The sequence below is a fragment of the Dryobates pubescens genome, chromosome Z (genome assembly GCF_014839835.1).
Source record: "Dryobates pubescens isolate bDryPub1 chromosome Z, bDryPub1.pri, whole genome shotgun sequence".
Classification (NCBI taxonomy): domain Eukaryota; kingdom Metazoa; phylum Chordata; class Aves; order Piciformes; family Picidae; genus Dryobates; species Dryobates pubescens.
Window position 1 is genome coordinate 120,402,986 of NC_071657.1, and position 23,933 is coordinate 120,426,918.

The 23,933-nt window shown below is 51.2% G+C and overlaps 1 protein-coding gene across 1 annotated transcript in view; it reads right to left on the reverse strand.

The window, feature by feature from the left end:
• Window positions 1-23,610, reverse strand: part of AHCYL2 (adenosylhomocysteinase like 2) — an 89,731-nt gene extending 66,121 nt beyond the window's left edge. Inside the window, exon 1 of the mRNA XM_054177989.1 lies at window positions 23,151-23,610. Coding sequence (XP_054033964.1) covers window positions 23,151-23,567 — 417 coding nt within the window. The 5' untranslated portion in view covers window positions 23,568-23,610. The remainder of the gene's footprint in view (window positions 1-23,150) is intronic.
• Window positions 23,611-23,933: the final 323 nt, after the last annotated feature.

Consider the following 23,933-nt stretch of genomic DNA (forward strand, 5'->3'; position numbering starts at 1 on the left):
GCTCAGCAAGAGCTAAAGGGTAGGGAGCAAAAAGATGGGGCCAGACTCTTCCCAGTGGTGCCCAGTGACAGGACAAGGGGCAGTGGGCACAAACAGGAACCTAAGAGGTTCCACCAGGAGCAACTTGTTGGCTTTGAGGGCGGTAAAGCCCAGGCGTAAGCTGCTCAGAGAGGCTGTAGAATCTCCTTGCCTGGAGAGATTCCAGCCCCACCTGTACCTTGTGATCCTGGCCAACCTGCTACAGGTGCCCCAGTTTGAGCAGAGGGGTTGGACTGGATGATCTCCAGAGGTCACTTCCAAGGCTCCACCATGCTGTGACAGCAATGAGAGCACAAACCAATGAATCCCGAAGTCTTGCTGTGCTATAAACACCAGCTGTGATCCCACACTGGCTCTTACTTTGCTCTTCTTTTCCCACAGAACTTACTACAACTTCAGAGAAGGCATTTCTGCTGAAGTGGCAGCATAAATGCAGCTTACCCAGCCTCCATGTTCCTTTTCATCATCCATTCTATTTAGCATCGTGACACTGAACACCTACAAAACAGTTTGGGGTGATCACGGCCTATTAAAAGAGCTGTGAAGACACCACTGACAGGTAAGGTCTTCTGGAGGCATCTAATAAAGAGTTTCTCCTCAAATAAAATATACAGTCACAATCTGAAGTCCTTCACAACCTTCTCCCTGTACTAAAGGGAGCTCCAGGCTGATGCTGGGTTCTAAGTTAGCTTCAGTGGGACAAGGTGGGAACTGCTCCAGAAAAGAGAGACAACCAAAAGAGTTTTCCCGCCTAGAGGACTTCTTTACCTATATGGTTTTCCACCCTCTTTAGAGGTGAAGAAGCCCAGCAGAGACATCCAGGCTGGAACAAGGAGGGACAAGGCTCTTGGTGCTCAGGTCTATCAGCAGCTTCCAGGTGAAACACCAGAAGCTCCACCAAACTCTGGATGTTCACTCAACAGAGATGATGATTTGTTGCCTCTTTCAGAGGTAGGAAAGGGTCATCTGGCCATCAAGTTAAAACCAACCCTTGAACCAGTCATTCCAGAAGAACATCTATTTTGAGTGAGTAGGGCTTGTCAGCTTCAGTGGGCACCAGGAAGAGACATAATGATGGCTTTAGTTTCTTGTCAGCCACATCAGTGAGAAATGCAGCCCAAAATGCTGAGATTCACTACACAGCAGGAGCTATTTCTGACAATGGGTCTGCAAAGTGTCACTTCCAAAGGCAAGGACATCGATCCAGCCTGGCCAGACCCCCCTGCAAAACCTTCCCACCCTCCAGCAGATCGACACTCCCAGCCAATTTAGTGTCATTTGCAAAGTGCCTGAGGGTCCTCCAACCCCCTCATCCAGATCATTGATAAAGACATTAAAGAGAATCGGCCTGGGGAACACCACTTGTGACTGGCCACCATTCCCCACCACTCTTTGGGCCTGGACATCCAGCCACAATGAAGACATTTTCCTTTAGGACAGCACAATGTGGTTATTCCCCACATCCTTACTTTGCATTTTAATCACATTCCCAAGTTTTTAACACTTCCCATTAGAAAAAACAAACAACAGACTAAGGAGGACATCAAGCCTGGGTAATGCCACGCTGAGTCCAACCAGCTTCACGGCTCCCATAGCATCCTGAGCACGTGGTGCTGCCCCAGGTCCAAATTAAAAGATTCTATTTCCTCCTCCTATCATCTTTAATCAAATTTTAATTACCCTGAAGGCAGTTAAGGCTGCATGAGAAGATGGATTCCTCATAATGAAGATGACAGAAGACCAGGACTGTCGTCTAGCCACGTTCTGGAAGTCTGAGAAGATTCTACTTGGCAAAATGTTCTGGCAGGCACACTTTTATGGTTTGTTTCCTTCAGTGTCTGCCAAGTGACAGGAAGCAGGAGCATTTCTCACCCACCAAACCCCAGGTGACACCTGGGCAGCCTCCTTTACTAATTGGAAAATTATTTATGGCCCCAAAGTTCACCCAGGAAAAGCAAAGACGTGACTGGCTTGGGTAACTGCTCTGTGTGCCGTCAGCACACAGGTTCCTCTAACAGCAGGTGACCAAGCTGATGGGTCATAATCATCAGTATTTGACACTGAGTGAGGGTGGTGAGACACTGGCCCCAGTTCCCAGAGAGCTGGTAGAAGCCCCATCCCTGGAACCATTCTAGGTCAGGTTGTTTGAGACTCTGAGCAACCTGCTGTAGTTTCAGATGTCCATGCTGACTGCAAGGAGGTTGGACTGGATGACCCTGCAAGGTCCCTTCCAACCCACACCAGGCTGGGATGACTATAAAAATCAGTTCTATGACCAATGAACCCAACAAGAACCTTTAGAAATGTACAGGTGAATGGAGGAGAATAGAGCCTTGTGAGAAGCAGCTGAGGGACCTGGGATTGTAGAACCTAGAGAAAAAGAGGATAAGGGGAGACCTTCTGGCTCTCTACAGCTCCCTGAAAGGAGGCTAGAGCCAGGTGGGTGTTGGTCTCTTCTCCCAAGGAAGAAGCAACAGGAAATGAGAACATGGCCTCAAGTTGCTTCAGGGGAGGTTATGGTTGGATATGAGGAACACTTCTGCCACCTGAAGGTTGTCAAGGCCTGGCCAAGACTGCCCAGGGCAGTGGTGGAGTCCCCATCCCTAGAGGGGTTTGAAAGCTCTGAAGATGTGCTGAGGGCCATGGTTTAGTGGTGACCTAGCAGTACTGGGTTAATGGTTGGACTGGATGACCTTCAAACCAAAGCCATTCTCTGACTCTGTGCTTTTCCTTTTACAGCTGATGAACAAGATGCTCCAGCAAGAAGCTGCTTCTTGGGCAATAACCCATGCAGAAGCAGGAGCAGGGCTCTGCTGGGCACTCCAAAAGCCTCTGGTGCTCTTGGTAGGTGCAGATCTGTGACATTTTAAGTGCATTGTACATGGAGAAAATAAACAAAAGGAAGATGATTAGTGAAAGCCTCAAGACAAACAAGGGCCAAAGTCTTTACAGCAGCTGACTAAGGTTGCACTCTGAGGTGCTTGAATGTCCTTCAGAGGGGCCCCAAGCAGTTTCCCGTTCCTGTTCTCTCCATGTTATTCCAGCTTATTTCTTTGCCTCCATTCCAAAGGTTTCCTAGAAATGGAATCAAGACAGTGAAGTTTGACAACCTGAGATCTTCATAGGCATTAAAAAGCCACCTCAGATGAGAGTCAAGGCTGAACTTCTCAAACAAGAGGCCAAAGGAAGCTGCATGAGAATTCTCAGCATTTCAAACCTGACATTCAATACTTTCTGACTCTGACACAACCCAAACAAGCATTTGCCTAAGTCCCACCATCCTGATTTCATCATCCTGAGGAGAGATGGTTTAATTCACCACCAGTTACTGAAGCAGCCAGCAGGGAAACCACAAAGATGGTGTCAAATGTCTTAGAGAGACCACAAAATCAATATGATGAAGTTCTGAGGCTGCTTGACCTAACTCAGCAGCTCCATGGCACCAAGAGGGAAAGATTCCTCCTCCTCCCTTACTCCTCCTCCTCTCCTGACCATGCAGGATGTGCACCAAACCACCAACCCTCCAATGCTGGATTTACATTTCTTTTTGCAAGGCCACCTAGTAAAATCAAGGAGGGACAAAGCAAGAAGGAAGGGTGTGGAACCACACAAGGACTAGGAAGATCTCCTTCAGGCAATGCTAAGTGGTTGAATGACTCAATGAGTCTTGGCCAACTGCAAGAGGGAAGAAGGCTCTGACTGTGGGTTGTTATGTAGAGATTTCTGCCTCGCCTTTCTGCCCCAGGTCACCATTCCCACAGGAGACTTCAGCAGCACATTAAGTTCATATAAAATAAAGATGATGTCAACTTAATGTGTTGGGCTGAGTCACAGCAGCTAGGAGACATCTGTCTTACCATGGTACCTCCAGCAAGGGGGAGCAATGGACAGTCACAGGCTAAATGCTCCACATAGGCAGGCAAAGCTTCTCTGTGAAACGTGGCTGAGCATCTCTGTGGGGATCCTTGGAGGTGTTCAATGCCAGGCTGGATGAGGCCTTGAGTAACCTGGTCTAGTGGAACATGTCCCTGCTCATGAGAGAGGGGTTGGATGATCTTGGAGGTGCCTTGCAATCCAAACCATTGTGTGATTCTATGATCATAAAGGCTGGAAAGGACCTCTAAGATCACGGAGTCCAACCATCAACCCAACACCACTATGCCCACTAAACCATGTCCCACAGTGCTATGTCTGCATGTCTTTTGAATACCTTCAGGTATGGTGACTCTACCTCCCTGGGCAGCCTGTTCCAGTGCCTGACCGCTCTTGCAGTGCAGAATCTTTTCTTAAAATCTAGCCAAGGCTGCAAAATGAAAAGAACTAAGAAAACCTCAATCCTTAATAAAAACCTTCTGCCCAAGCCCTGTTGAGGAAGTCCAGAGAAACCACTGAATCAATCATGGAATCACAGAATGATTTAGGGTGGAAGGGACCTTTCAAGGTCATCTAGTACCTGCTGACTGCAGAGGGGTTGGACACCTGCAAATAGAGCAGGTTGCTCAGAGCCCCAAACAACCTGACCTGGAATAGTTCCAGGGATGGGACATCTACCACCTCTCTGGGCAACCTGGGATAAGGTCTCACCATCCTCAGGATGAAAACCATCTTCCTTCCTTCAGTCTCAATCTCCCTCCCTTTAGTTTCAAACCATCACCCCTTATCCTGTCACAAGAGACCCTGTTCACAAGCCCATCCCCAGCTTCCTGATCAGTCTCTTTCAATACTGAAAGGCCACCAGAAGGTCTCTCTGAATCCTCTTCTCCAGGGTGAATAATTCCCAACTCCATCAGCCTGGCCTCACAGCAGATGGCTTCCAGCCCTCCCATCATTGCTGTGGCCTCCTCTGGCCCCACACCAACAGATCCATGTCTCTCCTGTGCTAAAAGTGCAGAATTCATCTGATCTCAGAGACAACGTCACTGGACTCAATCCGTAACAACCTTCATCCACTGGATGAAGACAAGGGAAAAATTTCAAGATCACAGAATATCTTTGGTTGGAAGAGACCTTCAAGATTATCTTGTCCAGCCTTCAATATTCTGAACTTGCCTGGGGAGAAGCTAAATTCTCCTCCATGCAGAACACTGGCTGTGTGTGTAAATCCACCCCAAAGCTCCCTCCTCCAGCTCAAGAAGGGGACCAAAGTGTCTATTTATTTCATCAAGGCCACCAGCAGTAGTTAATCCAAACTGCTCCCTTCAGACAAAAAAACAAAGAGAAGGAAACAAACAAACAAACAAGAGCAAAGGCAGCTTAGAGGCTCTCGGGCATAAAAGGATCATGTCTGGGCTCGGTTTTGGCCAGGAAGCTTTAACAGGTCCATAAACACCTACTCAGTTTTGCCACTGGGTTGAAGAAGAAGATCCAAAAATCTCATCCAAAAGTGATGACTCAGGCAGAGTGTTGCTGTCCCAGCTTCTGCTCCTTCCATGTGCAGGTTCCTACACCGCCCTTTGCTTGGACTTTTTCATGTGACTGACCAGAGAAGCAGCCTCTTTTGTGTGTTATAATCACTATAGTGGCAGCCAAGCTCCCTCTAACAGTCAGATGAGACAACAGAAAACATACAAGTTGGATCACCAAGAAGGTTGATTGAAAACACTTCACGTGTTCAGGCAGATCCATGACTCATTTGTGGTCATTCTGCTGCATCTGCTGCGGAGGAACCAGAAAATGTTTCAGATCTTTAGATTAAAAAGTCAAGGGGCAAAAAAGGAACCAAAAAGCAAAGCACAGAAAGCACTCGGCAGTGAGAGTTACCCAACAGCATCTTTGCTGTGGTGACCACCTAACCAACCAGTTTCTGAACACAAAAGGCTCCTGTGGACAGGGCCTGGACAGAAATTTCCTTTAATCATCAAATCCAAAATGATTCCTCCATCAGCCCAGCCCAGCTGGGGCACTGCACAGTACATGGCAGAGGTTCTGCACTGCCCAAAGAAACTGGTTCCACCTTAACAGAGTCCCACAGAAATCCCAGCATGGTGGGGTGGGAAGGAACCTCTAGAGATCACCCAGTTCAACCCCCCTGATATAGCAGGGGCACCCACAGCAGCTTGCCCAGCATCATAATGGCCAGGTAGGGTTAGAATCTCTCCAGAGAATGACACTCCACAACCTCTCTGGGCAGCCTGCTCCAGCACTCCACCACCCTCAAAGCCAACAAGCTGGAACCTCCTGGCTTCCAGTTTGTGCCCATTGTCCTGTCACTGGGTATCACTGACAAGAGTCTGGCCCCATCCTCTTGGCCCCATCCTTTAGTTCTTGCTGAGCATTGAGCAGATCCCCTCCCAGGCTGTCTTCTCCACGCTCAACAGCACAGCTTCCACTGAATGCTCTCCAGCACTTCCCTGTCTCTCTGGAACTGGGAAGCCCAGAACTGGACTCTGGACTCCAGCTATGGCCTCCAGAAGAAGAGGAGAACCTTCCCTGACCTGCTGGCCACACTCTTCTTCATGCACCCCAGGAGACCATTTGCCTTGGTGGCTCATGGTAAATTTGATGTCTTTTAATAAACTTCAAAACTTCAGAGATGGTTGGTGATATATGACCCTTTGAGTCAACATCCATTAAATAAAAAGTAATGAGTTTAGAACTAATTAAACCCTTTTTCATTCTAGGGGTGGTTCCCTTTTCAAAGCTCAGAAGACATCCTGGAGCAGCATAGAATCATGGAATTATTTAGGTTGGAAAAGACCTCTAAGATCATCAAGTCCAACCATCAACCTAACACCACCATGGCCACTAAACCATGTCCCAAAGCACCATGGCCACACATTTCTTGAAAGCCTCCAAGAATGGTGACTCCACCACCCCCCACCCAGGCCAACCTATTCTAATGCCTCACCACCCATAAGCACAACGCAGTTGGGAGCAAAGTGTCTCCATATCTAAATGCTCTTTCCCATCCTCTCAGGATGTGTCAACCCACCCCTTCAACCTTTTTTTGGATGTCCAGAAACGAGTCCCAAAGACCACACTGGGACAGGGTTTATAGAACAAGGTGGCAAAGCAGGGGTGTGAGCACTGGCTGGTGGCCAGGTGAAGAAAGATGGGGCAGAAAGCGATGTGGAGCTTGGATAATTCAGCAGAGACACAGTAGAGCTCTAGGTGACGGAGATGGGAAGGCAGGAAGAGTTAGGAGAAGTTCTCCTGGAGCTTCAAGTGGATTATCACTTTGTCTATCTTGTAATTGCAAATACTCTTCAAACAGCTCAGCGCAAATCCAGCCCAGAGCTTGAGATAAACATTGACTTGCCCTCAGATGTGCTCCTGAGAGATAACAGAGATTGTCTCCTCCTGGCAATAAGAGAAAGGAACTGATAGCTGGAGCTATTAGCCCAAGGTCATCACAAACCCATGGGACAACAAAGTTCAGAGAGTCATGAAGATTTTGCCTTCCCTACTTCCCCCTTTCTGAAAGCCTCTTCCTACTCCAAAGATTAGTGGAAGGTTTCCATCCTCAGTGAATTTACATCTCTGGTGAGGCCACACTTTGAGTTCAGTTTTGGAGCCCTCAGGGGCAGAGTCACCTCTTTTGACCTGCTGGCCACACTCCTTCTGGTGCAGCCCAGGGCACAGTTGCCTTCTGGGCTGCATGAGGGCACTGCTGGCTCATGCTGAGCTTCTCGTCAATCAACACCCCTAAGGCCTTTTCTTCAGGGCTACTCTCAAGCCACTGTTGCAGCCAGCCTTGATGAACTGAAAGATCTTTTCCAACCTGATTTGAAGCCCTGATCTGCAGCCAGGCAGCTTTTCTCCAGCCTGTGTAGGCAGAGGCTGAGCACCAAAGAGCCTTCGGGGCTCTCTTAGATGAGCTGCCTTTGTCTGCTCCGGTTTGTTTGTTCGGTAACCACAGAAACAGTCTGAAAAAGGAGAGGAGCAGCCACACAACCTTCAGGGAGCAGAGCTTGGGTCTTTGTTTCTCTTCAGAAAGACCCATTTGGCACCCACTCATCTGCTCCCCTCTTTGTAAAGACTGAAGGATGGGCTTTACCTCTTTGGGCAGAGCTGCTGGATGGGAAAAATCACAGAACCTCTTCTGTTGGAAAAGATCTTCAAGATCATTGAGTTTAATCATTACCTAATCCTACCAAGCCTGAGGCTAAACGATGTCACTCAGCACCACATCTCCACAGTTTTAAATACCTCCAGGAATCAACCACCTCTCTGGGCAGCCTGTTCCAGGGTTTGAGAACCCTTTCAGAGAAGTTGTTTCTTCTAATGTCCAATGTAAACCTCCCGTGGGGCAACTTGAAGCCCTGTCCTCTTGTCCTATCACTAGGGAGAGAGACCAACCCCCACCCGGCTCCAATCCCCTTTCAGGGAGGTGTAGAGAGCCAGAAGGTCTCACTTCAGCTTCCTTTTCTCCAGACTCAATAACCCCAGGTCCCTCAGCCACTCCTCACAAGTTATCCAGACCCTTCTTCTCATTCTCCAGACCCTTCACCATCTTCATTGCCCTTCTCTAGACCTGTTCCAGCACCTCAATGTCCTTCCTGGAATGAAGGGCCCAGGACTGAACCCAGTACTCAAGGTACTTCACTCGTGCCCAGTCCAGGGGGTCAATCCCTTCCCTGCTCCTGCTACTCACACTACTGCTGATCCAAGCCAAGACACCAGTGACCTTCTTGGCCACCTGGACATATCACCATTTGTAACTGAGGATTAACTATTAGAGGTCCAGCTCCTTGTTTTCCTGTGTGACAACTCTCCAGCTCAGTTCTGAAGGCTTCCTTCAGATCTTCAGTGCCACCCGGACACACCACAGCTTTGGGGACACCATTTAACAGCAGAAATTTGTTTATCAGTGGTCACTCAGATGGCAGAAAACAGAAGCTGGAAAATGATGATTGCAGGACATCACCCAAGAAGCACCACAAACAAAAGCCTGCTCTGCTGTAATTCTCAGCTGCCAGGACACCAAGCTCTTCTGGCACCCACCAGGCTGCTCTGGAGTTGGGTGACAGCCACACAACGACATTCATCTGCCCACCATCACTCCTTCTTTGATTGCTTCACACTCCAACATGATTTTCCTTGCTGAAGGCTCCCCACAGACTCATCCAACTTCCCCCTTTCTCCTCCTTGCCAGTTCCATTGCCTTGCCCCTTCACACAAGCCCTCTTCCAACAGCATTCACCACACAGAGGGCTTTTTGGGACTTCTCCTCTACCTCTTGAGCAACAGAAGAATTTCAAGCAGGATTTGAAGCTCCTTTAGATATTTCTCTTCCCTCCTTTTCTTTTTACTCCCACTGCTGGATGGATTTGGACCATGTTCAGCTCACACATGATGGGCTGCAGGCTGTCTGCAAGGTGTTTACAAACTAAAGGTTGTGTGTGAAGCATTTCCCAGTGCTGATGGCTTCGTTATCGTGTCCTTATGGTGCCTTCACACCCAGGAGGAACAGAGCTTCCAGCAGAAGCACATGATGGGCTCCCATCCTTGAATTCACAGCCAGAGCCAGCACAAACATCACAGATTGGTTTTGATTGGCAGAGACCTTGACATCCAGTCCAATTATTAACCTAGCACAGCCAGGTCACCACTGAACCATGTCCCTCAGTACCACAAATACATGGTTTGAAATCCCTCCAGGGATGGGGACTCCACCACTGCCCTGGGCAGCCTGGGCAACCCTTTCCATGAAGACATGGTTCCTCATGTCCAACCTAAACCTCCCCTGGGTCAACTTGTGGTCATTTCTTCTTGTCCTATCACTTATTACTTGGGAGAAGAGACTTGGGAGCCACCCCCAGCATGGCTCCAACCTCCTTTCAGGGAAGTGGAGAGAGACAGAAGGTCTACCCTCAGCCTCCTTTTTTCCAGGCTGAATAACCCCAGGTCCCTCAACTGCTCCTCAGAAGTCCTCCAGACCCTTCTCCTTGTTTTCTTCCCCAAAAGGGTTGTCAAACCTTGATACAGGCTGCCCAGGGCCGTGGTGGAGTACCCATCCCTGGAGGGGCTTCAAAGCCATGGAGATGTGGTGCTGAGGAACAGGGTTTATTGGTGACCTGGCAGTGCTGGGTCAATGACTGGACTCCATCATCTCTTCCAACCAGAAGATTCTCCAGACCCTACAGCAGCTTTGTTACCCTTCTCTGGGCCCACTCCACCTCCCTCACCACCAATGTCCTTCTTGGAATAAGGGCAAAATATAAGGGAAAGAAAGATCTAAAGAACAAATCAGAGAACTAACAGCTCAGAAACATCTCAGGAATGAACCTGAGGATCTGACAGCTTTGGCTGTTGAGTGAAAAAGCAGCACAGGAGAGCATGCTGGGGAGGCTGAGAGCTGACAAAGGATGCACTCAAAACCAGTAGGGTCACCCCAAGTGCCGGGACATTTGAGGTTTTACATAAGAGGGTGAGGAGCAGAGGGCAGGGATGAATGCAGGCAATGTGCAGAGGGGACAGGCACAGCCTCAGCTTCCAGAGGAGGCCCTATTTTAATTATAATGGTTGCCAGGGCGACTTTAATTCCATCCTAGCTCCAAGTAGTCTCACAACTCCTAACTCCACACCACTAATCAGGAATCTTGCATAACATTAGCACTGAATAACCCAATTTACACGGGCTGAAAAGCCTGGATTATTGCAGGGGATGCTGACACCAAAGAAAAGAGGGGAGAGGGGGAAAAAAGGAAGAAGAAAAAAGGGTGAAAAAAAGCCACCAAAACCTGGTTTCTTCAGGGAAGTGTTCCTAGAAGTCTCTCTTTCTTATCCCAGAATCCCAGCATTGTGACAGTTGGAAGGGACCTCTGGGGACCGATTCCAACCCCCCTGCTCAAGCAGGAACACCCACAGCAGGTTGTCCACCATCACAATGGCCAGGTGGGGTTGGAAGCTCTCCAGACAAGGAGACTCCACAACCTCTCTGGGCAGCCTGCTCCAGGGCTCCACCATCCTCCAAGCCAACGAGCTGCTCTTCCATCACCTCTCCTAGGTGCCAGTTGGTGCTTGTTGCCCCTTTGTCCTGTTGCTGGGCACCACTGACAAGAGTCTGCCCCCATCCTCTCGCTCCTGACAGCTCCTTTAGATCTTGCTGAGCATTGATCAGACCCCTTCTCAGGCTGCTCTTCTCCAGGCTCAGCACCTCAGGGCTCTCAGCCTTTCCTCCCCACAGAGATGCTCTAGGCCCCTCAGCAACTTTCCAGCTTTCACTGGATGTTCCCCTGTAATCCAAACCTACCTGAAATACCCAAAGTTGACCTTAAGTCCAGACACAGGTATTCCCTGAAAGCTGTTTTTGTGTTTTGCTGGGGCTTCAGGCCTAGAAAATAACATAAGGGGGGCTCCAACATAGCTAGTCCAGGGAAGACAAATTCTATACTGTTCCACCTGTACTCCTAAATCAATTCCTCCATGAAGGACAAATGAGTTACCAAACACATGAGGATGTAGCTCCTCCTGCTGAGCAGAGCCAGTCTGGATCCTCTCTCTGGGAATCCTGAAGGCAGGACTACTTGAATAATGGAATGCTTCTGGCTGGAAGAGACCTTGAAGATCACCAAGTCCAACCGTGAACCCAGTACTGACAGGTCACCACTAAATCATGCTGCTCAGCACCACATCTCCATGGCTTTGAAACCCCTCCAGGGACACCTTCCACTATTCCAGGTTGCTCAAGGCCTCAACCTGGCTTGAACAGCTTCAGTGAGGGAGCATCAACCACCTCCCAGGGCAGCCCTTTCAAGTGTCTCACCACCCTCACTGTAAAGAGTTTCTTCCTAGTAGCACCCCTTTGATGGAAATTGTGCACACCAGCAGCACTGGGAGAGGTCATCCAGCAAGGCAGAACAAGACTTGAAGGCAAGGAGATGTAGTTTAACACAGCTGCCCTCCCCAGGCTTCTCATCTTGAAGCTTAATTGGTTCTAATTATGCTCATCTCTGCATTATTTAAACACATTCCAAAGTCAGCCAACAAAAAATTAGGGAGAATTTGGGACATCAGCAGTTTTTCTGCTATTTATTTTGTTGCTTGCTTGTTCTCCTCCCTGGAGTTGGGATTTTATTTTTTTGCCCTCACCAGCTAAAATTGAAGCTTAGGTTAGGAAATAAGTGATTACAGCAGGCAAGCTGAGACTGTTACAAACCACCCTCCTGAGTCCTCTACTTTAAGCCTGAAATAAGATTTTCCATGTTAAGGCTGCAGATATTTTCAGCAAGTCTTCACAGCAGTGATTAAAGCACCTCTAAACCACCTTCGTTTGGAGACACACAGCGAGACACAGAATGGCAGAGGTTCAAAGGGACCTCTGGAGATCATCCAGTCCAAACCCCCTGATAAAGCAGGGACACCCACAGCAGCTTGCCCAGCATCACAATGGCCAGGGGGGGTTGGAAGCTCTCCAGACAAGGAGACTCCACAACCTCTCTGGGCAGCCTGCTCCAGGGTTTTGCCACCCTCACAGCCAACAAGCCGCTCCTGATGGAACCTCTTGGATTCCCACTGGTGCCTGTTGCCCCTTGTCCTGTCACTGGGCACCACTGACAAGAGTCTGGCCACATCCTCTTGCCCCCTAAGCTCCACAGCTCTTGCTGAGCATTGATCAGATCCCCTCTGGGGCTGCTCTTCTCCAGGCTCAACAGCCCCAGGGCTCTCAGCCATTCCTCCTCACAAAGATGCTCCAGGCCCCTCAGTAGCTTCCCAGCCCCCACTGGACTCTCTTCACTACTTCCCAGTCCTTCTGGAATTGGGGAGCCCAGAGCCAGACCCAGTTCCTCCAGCTGTGGCCTCACTAAGGCAGAGTAGAGGGAGAGGAGAACCTCCCTCGACCTGCTGGCCATATTTCATGCACTCCAAAAGACAATTGGCCTTCTTAACCATGGGGGCACGTCACTGACTCATGGTGACCTTGTTGCATGGAGAATGTTGTTATTTCCCAACATGAAATCCACACCAAACATAGGGTGGTGCATCCTGCAAATAATAAGTCTGAATTTGGTCGATACCGAGAGGGCTCCAAGCAGATCTCCCCACCTCCATAAACAAAAGTGATGAAGAAAACACCAACTGTGACTCAGCAAACTGCTGGGTAACTGGAGGATGAGCTTGGTGGGAACAGACAGCAGCAGGAACAGCAGAAAATTGTTCTCCTAAACTGGGTCTTGAGTCATTTCTCCAGGAACAGGCCATTCCCTGGGCTTTCTCAGCCAACTCCAGGATTAAACATGGATCTCTTCAACTCTGAGAAGCAAACAACAAGGACAGCTTCTAATTTTAAATCCTTGCTTTTTGGACTAAAATGTGAAGTTGTTCAGCACTTCTGGGTCACCAACTCATCTTTCCAACTGACTTTTCTCTCTGACACTCATTAGAAAATGCAACCAGCTGCCTATTTAAGGCCCTATCAGGAGTAAGAAACAGCTGGAGTTCCACCACTGCCACCCTGGTGATTCAAGTATGGTCAGCAAGATGCTAAAAATGCTGTTTGGGAAATATTAAAAGTTGGAAAGTTGACCAAAAATGCAAGGTCCCAGAATGAGGGTTGTTCATTCAACCTGAAGGTGGTTTCCTGTGTCACCTGCTCTAGGTGACCCTGCTTTAGCAGGGGGGTTGGACATGATGATCTCCAAAGGTCCCTTCCAACCCTTCTCTTCCTGTGAAAAAAGTGCACAGAAACTTGATTTCAGAAGAACCTCTCTCCATCAGTTGACAGAACATGGTTTTAGGGCTGGGCTTTGCTAGTGGGAATACTAGAATGGTTTGGGTTGAATGAATCTTAAAGATCATCTAATTCCAACCCCCCTGCCCCACACCTTCCACTAGACCAGGTTGCTCAAGGCCTCATCCAGCCTAGCTTTGAACACTTCCAGGCTTGGAGCCTCCATGACTTCTCTTGGCAATCTGTTCCAGTGCCTCACCACTCTCATGGGGAAGGACTTCTTCCTAATAGGTTGCCCAGGGAGGTGGAGGAGTCACCTTCCCTGAAGGTGTTCAAGAAATGTGTGGATGTGGCACTTTGGGACACTGTTTAGTGGCCGTGGTGGTGTTGGGTTGAAGGCTGGATTTGATGATCTTAAAGGACTTTGCCAAGCAAAACAATTCTATGCTTCTATGAATGTCTAATCTAAGCTGCTTCTAGTTTGAAGCCATCACCCTTCATCCTGTCACCTTCTCCAGCTCTCCTACAGCCCCCTTCATGAAAAAGGAAGCTGCCAAGTGCCCAGAGAAGGAGGCAGGAGACTTCAAGAAGAGCAGCTTTGGGCTAGGTTGCCAAATGCTGCCCCATCTATTTAAATTCTGCATTTTTCCCTGCCAAGGTTGCTCCAGGCAAGTCTATGCAGGCAGGGGCAGACAGACAGGAGCTGAAGTTGGAGGGAGAACAGCCAGCTCTGGTCCAGAAGCTGCTCAACAGCAGCACTGGCTCGTGCATGAAGCTCTGCTGATGCATCCCAAAGAGAACAAGAGGTCAAGTGATTCAGATCTGCCCAATGCAGCATGTGCAGAGCCAGACATGGGGCTGCCCACGTCTGTTGGGGCTTGTCTTCAGCAACATCATGTAAGGCACCTGCAGGAATGTCTTCACATGTGGCCATGAGCTGTAAGATCATCATCTTCTCACGGCTCCTGATCCAGACCTGAGCAGTCACAGCTCCAGATGAAGTCACTGGGAGCTGTGCTTTCACAGGAGAGTGGAGGGAAAGGTTGGATCCCAGGATCCCAGCACAGCAGATGTTGGAAGGAACCTCCAGAGATCATCCAGTCCAACCCCCTGATAAAGCAGGAGCCCGAACAGCAGGGTCACAATGGCCAGCTGGCTTTGAAAGCTCTCCAGACAAGGACAAACCACGTTATCTCTGGGCAGCCTGCTCCAGGGCTCCATCACCCTCACACCAAAGAAGTGTTTGTGCCTACTGCCCCTTGTCCTGTCACTGGGCACCACTGACAAGAGTCTGGACACATCCTCTTGCTCCCCACCCTTTAGCTCCTGCTGAGCATTGATCAGATCCCCCTCTGGGGCTGCTCTTCTCCAGGCTCAATGGCCCCAGGGCTCTCAGCCTTTCCTCCTCACAGAGGTGCTCCAGGCCCCTCAGTAGCTTCCCAGCCCCCACTGGACTCTCTTCACTACTTCCCAGTCCTTCTGGAACTGGGGAGCCCAGAACCAGACCCAGTTCTCCAGCTGTGGCCTCCATAGGGCAGAGTAGAGGGGGAGAAGAACCTCCGTCGACCTGCTGGCCATATTCATCTTGATGCCCTCAGGAGACCCTTGGCCTTCTGGGCTACAAGGGCATATTGCTGTGCAGCAGCCTCCCAGCTAAATCTGAGTTTGCCACTCCTAGTTCAAGAGTTTCAGACCTTCCTGACCCACATCCCAGCTCCTCCTTCCTGCATCAGCCCTATTTCACTACCATCATTTTCCTCATTTCTCCTTTGCTCCTTTTTCTGCTCCCCAGCCCTCATCCCCCACGGCTGACATCCTGATCACTGCACAAAACACCACATCAGGCACCTTCTACAATGAAGCCAAAAGGAGACAGATGCAGAACACCAGACAGAAATAAAAGAAGATGGCTTCCTATGCTGAGATTTCGCATGGCGGCATCCAAACCTTGCTCCTTACGGAGCACAGCCGGCGCCTGGGAATTCAGCCTGGGGGGGGAAGGAGAATTTATTACCCAGCACCAGTCATCACCAGCAGTTAGGGGAAGGACACAGAAAATGGACACAGAGACATGCAGGAAATCCTTCATGAGGCAAACCAAATCCTTCTGCCCCAGCAAGTGAGGTGGGAAGGTGGGGAGGGCTCGAGGCGTGGTGAGGAGGGGAGAGCCAAGCGCGGGGAGCAGGTGGTGGGATCCATGGCGGGTCAAGGTCAGTTTGATGGCAGCTGCTGGGGGTCCAGGTCAGAGCCAGCACGGAGGGAAGACACAGAAGAGTAATTTCTAGCCACAGCAGAACAAAACCTCCCAGCACAGCTCAGCAGTCAGATGATGTGTCGGGCTGCTGAGCACCAGGCATTTGGTTTGACGTCAGCATCACTCCACCAACCAACCACAGTTTCAGTTGGAAAAGACCTTTAAGATCATCGAGTCCAACCATTCTCTAACTCTACCAAAGTCTGGTGCTACACCATGTCCCTCAGCACCACAGCTCTGCAGCTTTTAAGCACCTCCAGGGCAGGGGACTCAACCACCTCCCAGGGCAGCCTATGCCAGTGTTTGGGAACCCTTTCAGTGAAGAAGTTTGTTCTGATGTACAACTTAAGCCTCCCCTGGGACAACCCGAGACCCTTTCCTCGTGCCCTTGGGAAAAGAAACCAACCCTGGCTCCCACCTCCTCTCAGGGAGTTGTAGAGAACCAGAAGGTCTCCCCTCAGCCTCCTTTTCTCCAGGCTGAACAACTCCAGGTCCCTCAGCCACTTCTCACAAGTTCTCCAGACCCTTCACCAGCATCACTGCCCCTCTCTGGACCTGCTCCAGCACCTCAATGTCCTTCTTGGGCCCAAAACTCAACCCAGTACTGAAAGTGTGGCCATACCAGAGACATAAACTGACTGAGTAGATGAAGATCTTCCATGGATCAGTGATCTACCAAAGCACAGGACCACTGTGATTCTACAATTCTGTGATCTCTGGGGTGGGAAGAGGCTTTGAGAAAGGGGGAAGTAGGGAAGAGAAAGTCTTCTGGCTCCCCCCACATGGCTCAAACCTCCTTTCAGGGAGTTGTGGAAAGCAAACGTTACAAGGAGCTTCAGGGGTTATGCTCCAGCAGTGGCACCACATAAGGATGCACAGCTCATCAGCATGGATCTTTGCATCCGGCCTGCTCTATCCACAGAGAAAATCCAGAGCTCTCCATGGCCACTGGCACTGCAAAGGTGATTATGTTCCAGTCCAGCCAACTAAACAAACCAACACCACCAGCAAACCAATGCCCTCCCACCACTCAAACCTGCCTTTGAATGATTCTGGGGAGCCAGCTGGAAATCCAAAAACTGAGTTGAGATTTTGGAGCCGAGTGGCTGGGACCAAAACCAAAAAGACAACCTGTTGTCTGGGAAATTGGTGTGGGCTTCATGTGTGCAACTTCACTGCAACTGCTGGCCTTTGAAGTTCTCAGTATGGTGCAGGACCGTTTTCTGAGACTCCTTTGCCAAGTAGTTAACAACCATCAAGTGAATGAGTGTGTCTGTTCAGGTGTGAATTCTTCTCTGGGCTAAAGAGGGGCATGGAATCCCAGAATCTCACCGCAGTGGGGGTTGGAAAAGACCTCTGCAGATCGTCTAGTCCATCCCCCCGCTAAAGCAGAGTCACCCACAGCAACTTGCCCAGCATCACAATGGCCAGGCGGGGCTGGAATCTCTCCTGAGGAGGACAAACCACAACATCTCTGGGCAGCCTGCTCCAGGCCTCTTCCACCAGCAAGGAGAGCAAGTTACTCCTCAGGGAAGCTCCTGGGTTCCAGATACTGCCCACTGTCCTCTCACTGGGCACCACTGACAAGAATCTGGACACATCTTCTTGCCCTCCACCCTTTAGCTCTTGCTGAGCACTGGTCAGATTCCCTCTCAGGTTGCTCTTCTCCAGGCTCAACAGCCCCAGGACTCTCAGCCTTTCCTCCTCACAGCGATGTTCCAGGCCCCTCAGCAGCTTCCCAGTCTCCAGTGGACTCCCTACAGTAGTAGTTCCCAGTCTCTCTTGAAGTGGGGAGCCCAGAACTGGACCCAGTTCTCCAGCTGTGGCCTCCATAGGGCAGAGTAGAAGGGGAGGAGAACCTCCCTCGACCTGCTGGCCATGTTCGTCTTGGTGTCCCCCAGGAGACCCTTGGCCTTCTTGGCCACAAGGGCACATTGCTGGCTCTCAGAGTTTGCTGACCACCACCACTCCCAGGTCCTTCTCCACAGAGCTGCATCCCAGCAGGTCACTCCTCACCTGTACTGGTGCATGGGCTTGTTCTTCTCTAGGTGCAGGACCTAACACTTGCCCTGCTTGAACTTCATGAAGTCCCTCTCCTCCAGCTCTCCAGCCTGGCAGAACGGCAGCACAGCCTGATGAGGTGTCAGCCACCCCTCCCAGTTTGGTACCATCAGCAAACTGGCTGAGAGTACACTCTGTTCCTTCATCCATGCTGTTGACAATACTGAAGAAGACTGGACCCAGCACTGACCTCTGGAGAACACAAGCTACAGGCCTGCAACCAGCCCCTGCAGAGCCATCATTGCATCATCCAAATCACCAGTCTGAGAGCCTTAATTACAGCTCATTGCTGGTTCCCACCCTAACCACAACATCTCCAGAAGTTCTGCACCCCCGGGCTGCTTTGAGCTAGGAACAGATGAAGAATAAACACAAACCCACCCCTCCAAAGCCACCAAGCCATCCCAAAACCATAAACAATTCCCCATGACTCAAGGCCTTGACTCACATCCACGGGTTAAGATTAGCCCAGGACACCTCAGCCCCATGGTTCACCTTGCAGACAACAGAACCAAGCACACATCTCCTGAGTCACCCAACAGCTGCTGGCAGCACCTCAACGTGTAGACTCACAGCACAACCAAGCTGATCCAGTATCCAGCTGCTGCTGCTGAAGGGGCTTTTCTGTCCTTCCAATTGCCACCAACATCCTCCCCACACCAGACCTGCACCATTCCTGGCTCTTTCTTCACCTCATGTTGAAGAGAATGACAGAAAACTAACTCAAAGTGAGGGATTTTAGGCACTTTGAATTCTTTCAGCAGCCTCATCTCAGGGCCACATCAGAACCTGGCAGGAAGGGATGGGGAGAGGGTCAGGAGATGATCTGAAGCTCAGGCCACCAGGACATGGGTCAAAGACCTGCTCACCAGCCCTTCTCAGAGGCATCCAAGTCTGGCACAGCATAAGACAACCAAGGGTGGGCTAAATCTACTGTGTAGAAGTACATGAAGGTCATGGCCACATCCATTGGTCAGAGTTAACCACAAAAGCCACGTCTGAGGTCATCTCAGAACTAAGGTCCTCCAGGCATCTCCTGGGATCTACAGGGAGAATCCAAACAGAAGAAAAAGCTGATCTGATGGGAATCACTTTGTTGGGTGTGAGAAGAACAAGCCCAGCATACCTGGCTTTGAGCTCTGGGTTTGTAGGCATACCATCACTTCTCCTACCAGCAAAGGTGCAAGAGACTTGTACCTCAGCTGTGATATCACAACGACCTGAAGCCACCACCCCAAGAAACAAAAACAAGGCTTTGGAGAGCAGTGAGCACTCAGCAGAACTAGGAAATCAGTGATTGGTGGCACAAGGGCTTCATGTTACAACCTCAAGGAAAGGAAAAACCCAACCAGAAAAGCCGGCACATTTCATACGAAAAACAGTCAACACTCCTGAGGTTTTGTTCTCACAGGCAAACACCAGGAGCTCCAGGTTCATTTGCTTCCCTACACATTTGGTATGATCCCAGAATCCCAGCATGGTGGGTTTGGAAGGGCCCTCTACAGCTTATTTATTTCAACCCCACTGCTAAAGCAGGGCCACCCACAGCAACTTGCCCAGGTCATAATGGCAAAGGCCACAACACCTCTGGGCAGCCTGCTCCAGGGCTCCAACACCCTGAAAGCCAACAAATTTCTCCTGATGAAACCTCCTAGGTTCCAGTTGTCCCTTGTCTTGTCACTGGATATCACTGACAAGACTCTGGTCCCATCCTGTTGCCCTCAACACATTCTTTAGCTCTTGCTGAGCATTTACAAGATCCCTCTCAGGCTGCTCTTCTCCAGGCCCAACAGCTCCAGAGCTCTCAGCCTTTCATCCTTCCTCACAGCAATGATCCAGGCCCCTCAGCAGCTTCCCAGCCCCCACTGGACTCTTCCCAGTAGCTCCCAGTCTCTCTTGGACTGAGGAGCCCAGAACTGGACCTAGTTCTCCAGCTGTGGCCTCAGCAGCACAGAGCAGAGGGGAAGAACAACCTCCCTGGAGCTGCTGCCCAGTCTTCCTCATGCACTTCAGATATCACAGAATGCATCAGGTTGGAAGGTACCCCTGAAGGTCATCTTGTCCAACCCCCCTTTGCAGTAAGCAGAAACATCTGCAACTAGATCAGGCTCCTCAAGGCCTCATCAAGTCTGACCTTGAATGCGTCCTGGGACAGAGCCTCTGCCACCTCTCTGGGCAACCTGCTGCAGTGTTCCATCACCCTCATTGTGAACAGCATCCTCCTAACGCCCAGAGCAGTTCCTCCTAATGTCCAAATGATCTTAGCTAGACCTTTACCTTTATTCCAGGTCCTAAAAAGCAAATTTCTCTTGGATATGACTAAAAAGATCTGCTTCTTTGAGGCTTATTTTCATCCTAAGGCTCCTTTCAACAGATGCTCTGGCTCTGTGTGCCCGATTTTTCGCTCACAGGGCTGGGAACAATTTTATGGCCACCAAATCTGGTGTTTTGCTTCAATACCACGACTTCCAAAGTATCAGTGGAAGGGAAAGGACTTGGGGTTTGTAAATCCAGTAAGGACACCAGTCACGTCTTGGGAACATGTGCTGGAGTCACTGGAAAGCAACAGCACAAGCAGGAAAGAAGAAGAACAGTCTGTCCTCCCAGATCTCCTCCATCACTGCATCTTGCTGCCTTTAGCAACCAGATTGTCATCTCCTCATCAAAATCAGTGCAGAGAGCCAGCTGGAGAGCTTTGGGGTTTCACCAGCAGCAAGGTTTCTCCCCAAAGCCTGGCAGCTTTCCCTCTTCTTCCCTGCAGTGAAAGGGATTCAGATGCTTTCAAGCTGTTCCAGATAATGACCCCATCACACACCATCCATGTCCCCTCTCTCCTAGGCTTAGTGATGCAAATGTGTTGTCTGACACCCAGCTCCTCTGTCAGACAGAGCTGGGCTTTGGGAAGGGGCTGTGAGGAGAAACATCTTTTTCATGGAATCAGAGTGGTTGGGTTGGAAGGGACCTTAAAGCTCATCTAGTCCAACCCCTTGCAGTCAGCAGGGGCATCTGCAACTAAAGCAGGTTGCTCACAGTTCCAAACAATCTGGCCTGGATTGGTTCCATAAATGGGACACCTGCCACCTCTCTGGACAACCTGGGACAGAGTCTCACCACCCTCACATTTTCCATCTCTCCCTCTTGTAGTTTCAAACCACCATCCCTTGTCCTGTCACAACAGGTTCTGCTCAAAAGTCTGTCCCCAGACTACTTCTCAGCCCCTCTGAGTCCTGAAAGGCCACCTAAAGGTATCCCTGGAGTCCTCTTCAGACTGAACAGCCCCAACTCTCTAGCCTGCTGCTATAACAGAGGTGCTCCAAGCCCTCTGACCACCTTTCATGACCCTTCTCTGGACCTGCTCCTTCCTGTGTTGATGGCCCCATAGCTGGACACAGTACTCCAGGTGAGGTCTCACCAGAGCAGAGCAGAGGGGTATAATCACTTCTCTCAACCTACTGGCCACGCTGCTTTTGATGCAGCCCAGGCTGCTATTTGCCTTTTGGGCTGCAAGTGCCCATTGCTGGCTTCTCATCTACCAGCACCCCCAAGTCCTTTCCTGCAGGGCTGTGCTCAATTTCATCATCTCCATCAAGGATTTCCCCAACCCAGGCGGAGGATCTTGCACTTTGCCTTATTGAACTTCATGAGGTTCTCCTCAGCCCAGTTCTCTATTCTGTCCTTGCCCCCTGGATGGATCCCATCCTTCAGCATTATCAACCACACCACCCAGCTTGGCACCACCAGCAAACTTGCTGAAATTGCACTCAACCTCACTGTGTATATCATTGATGAAGACATTGAACAGCACTGGTTCCAGTATGGACCCCTGAGGGCCACCACTTGTCCCAAGATGTCTATAGGCACATTTCTATATCCATTACATGAGCATGCACCTCCACATCTGTGGGTTCCTATACACACAAGCAGATGGACACCTATAGCAGATGAAGACCTTGTGTCTAAGCACAGAAGAGACTGCAAACACAACAGAGAACCACCTATAGGTTCTCCTCCACATCCACATCTACCTCAGAGCTATATCTACTCCAACAACCTACACATCTAGAGCTTGTGTGGCAGTGTCATGGAGCAGACACAGGCTGAGGGATGTTCTCACAGCACAGGAATGGTTCCAGAGGACAGCATCTACACACCACAGCCACCAGCACACACCCAACACGCACTTACTGGTGAGCACGCACCCACCACAACGGGCACAGAGCAAGAGAGGGGCACCCTGAGGATGGGGTACCTCAGGCAGACCCACCCAGTACCCACGCTGGCTACACCTGGCATGCTAACAGCATTAATAGTACCAATGTCTATGTTCTTATCAGGTATGTAGTCCTATCTCCAAGGGAGCAGATAACCTTGGGGACATGGACCTGATGTGAACTTCCACACACCCAAGAGCTCACGCACCTGGCACCCATGGCTCCTGCAAACACCCACAGGCAGCTGGGTGTGCAGAACTGGGGAGTAGACACCCCTGGCTGCACCTACACCCCTTGGTGGACACAAGTACATATCCTATGAAGCCACCACAACTCCAGGCACACATACATCTGACAGGGATTCACAGGACAGCATCACACTGGTCACAAACATCCATGGGCACGTCCACAGCCAGTGTCTACACCTCATACTTGGCCATCGGGATGCAAGGAGTGGATGGGACACCACGACGGCAGTGAAAGTGTGTCCCCAAAACACAGCCATGGGCAGAGGAGCGGCTCCAGGGCCATAGAAGAAGCCCCACGGCCACACAAGTACCGTGGGACACACTCCATCCACGCATACCAGGGACCCCCACAGCATCACGGTCCTTGCCCAGAGAGACAGCACCACGTCTGCAAGCACTGCGACTGCTCCCCCCCGTCCTGATGGGGTGTCTGCGCGTCTCCTGGTTGGGTGTCTGCGTGTCTCCCGGTGGGGTTGTAGGGTCACCAAGAATGTCCTTGTGGGACACTCTGTGTGGGTGTGTGTCCGGGCTGTCTGGGTTGGTGGGGAAGGTCTGTGTCCCTCACAGATGTCCTGGTGGAAGCATGTGTGTCCCGCGGGCACGTCGCGGTTGGGTGGCGGGGTCCCACTCAGCGTGACGGATGTCACAATGCCACGGTGTGGGGTGAGTGTCCCCACGCCCTTATGCGGCTGTTCTCCCCCTGTTCCCCTCCTTCTCCCCGTTACCTTCTTAACGGTGCGCGGCGCCTCGGTGACGGTGCCATCGGGGCTGACGAGCGCCTCGGCCGCGGAGCCGCTGCCGTTGTCGCTGCCGTCTCGGTGCCGGTGCTGGGGGTGGTGCGGGTCGCTCCGTTTCATGGCCGAAGCCTGCGGCACCTTGGCAGCGCCAAGCGGCAAACCAGCGGCGGATAACCCGGGGCAGCCACTCAACGGAGGCCTCTCGCCGCCGCCACTACAAGAAGAGGAGGACGGCGCCGCCGGGGCCGCCTCACGCTCGGTGGCCGGCAGCGAGCATTGAGCGGCTGCCACGGCGTGCCCGGGAGGGTGAGCGGTCACCGGCTCACACGGTGGCCCCGCTGCTTTATCCATGGGGCCGCTCAGCTCCTTTAGCTCCACGGCGGGGGCTGCCACCTGCACCGACATCGCCGCCGCTGCCGCCGCCGCCTCCGGCTCCCTCAGGGCCCGCCCGCCCCCGCCCCGCCGCGGGGCATGCTGGGACCTGCAGTCCTCCCGCCAGCCGCCCCTCCCAGAACTACAACTCCCGGCAGGCACCGCGCCGCTCCCTCAGCGACCCGCCTAGGCGCGCCGTGCCGCGGGGCTTGCTGGGAAATGTAGTCCCGGGGCCCCCGTTTGCGCCGCTGTAGGGAGAGGCGCGTGATGGCGGCGGCGCGGCCTCTGCAGGCCCTCGTAGCACCTCGGGTGACAGAGTCGTAGAATGGCTTGGGTTGGAAGGGACCCGCAGGGTCCTCTGGTTCCAAACCCCCTGCCATCGGCAGGGACGCCTCACAC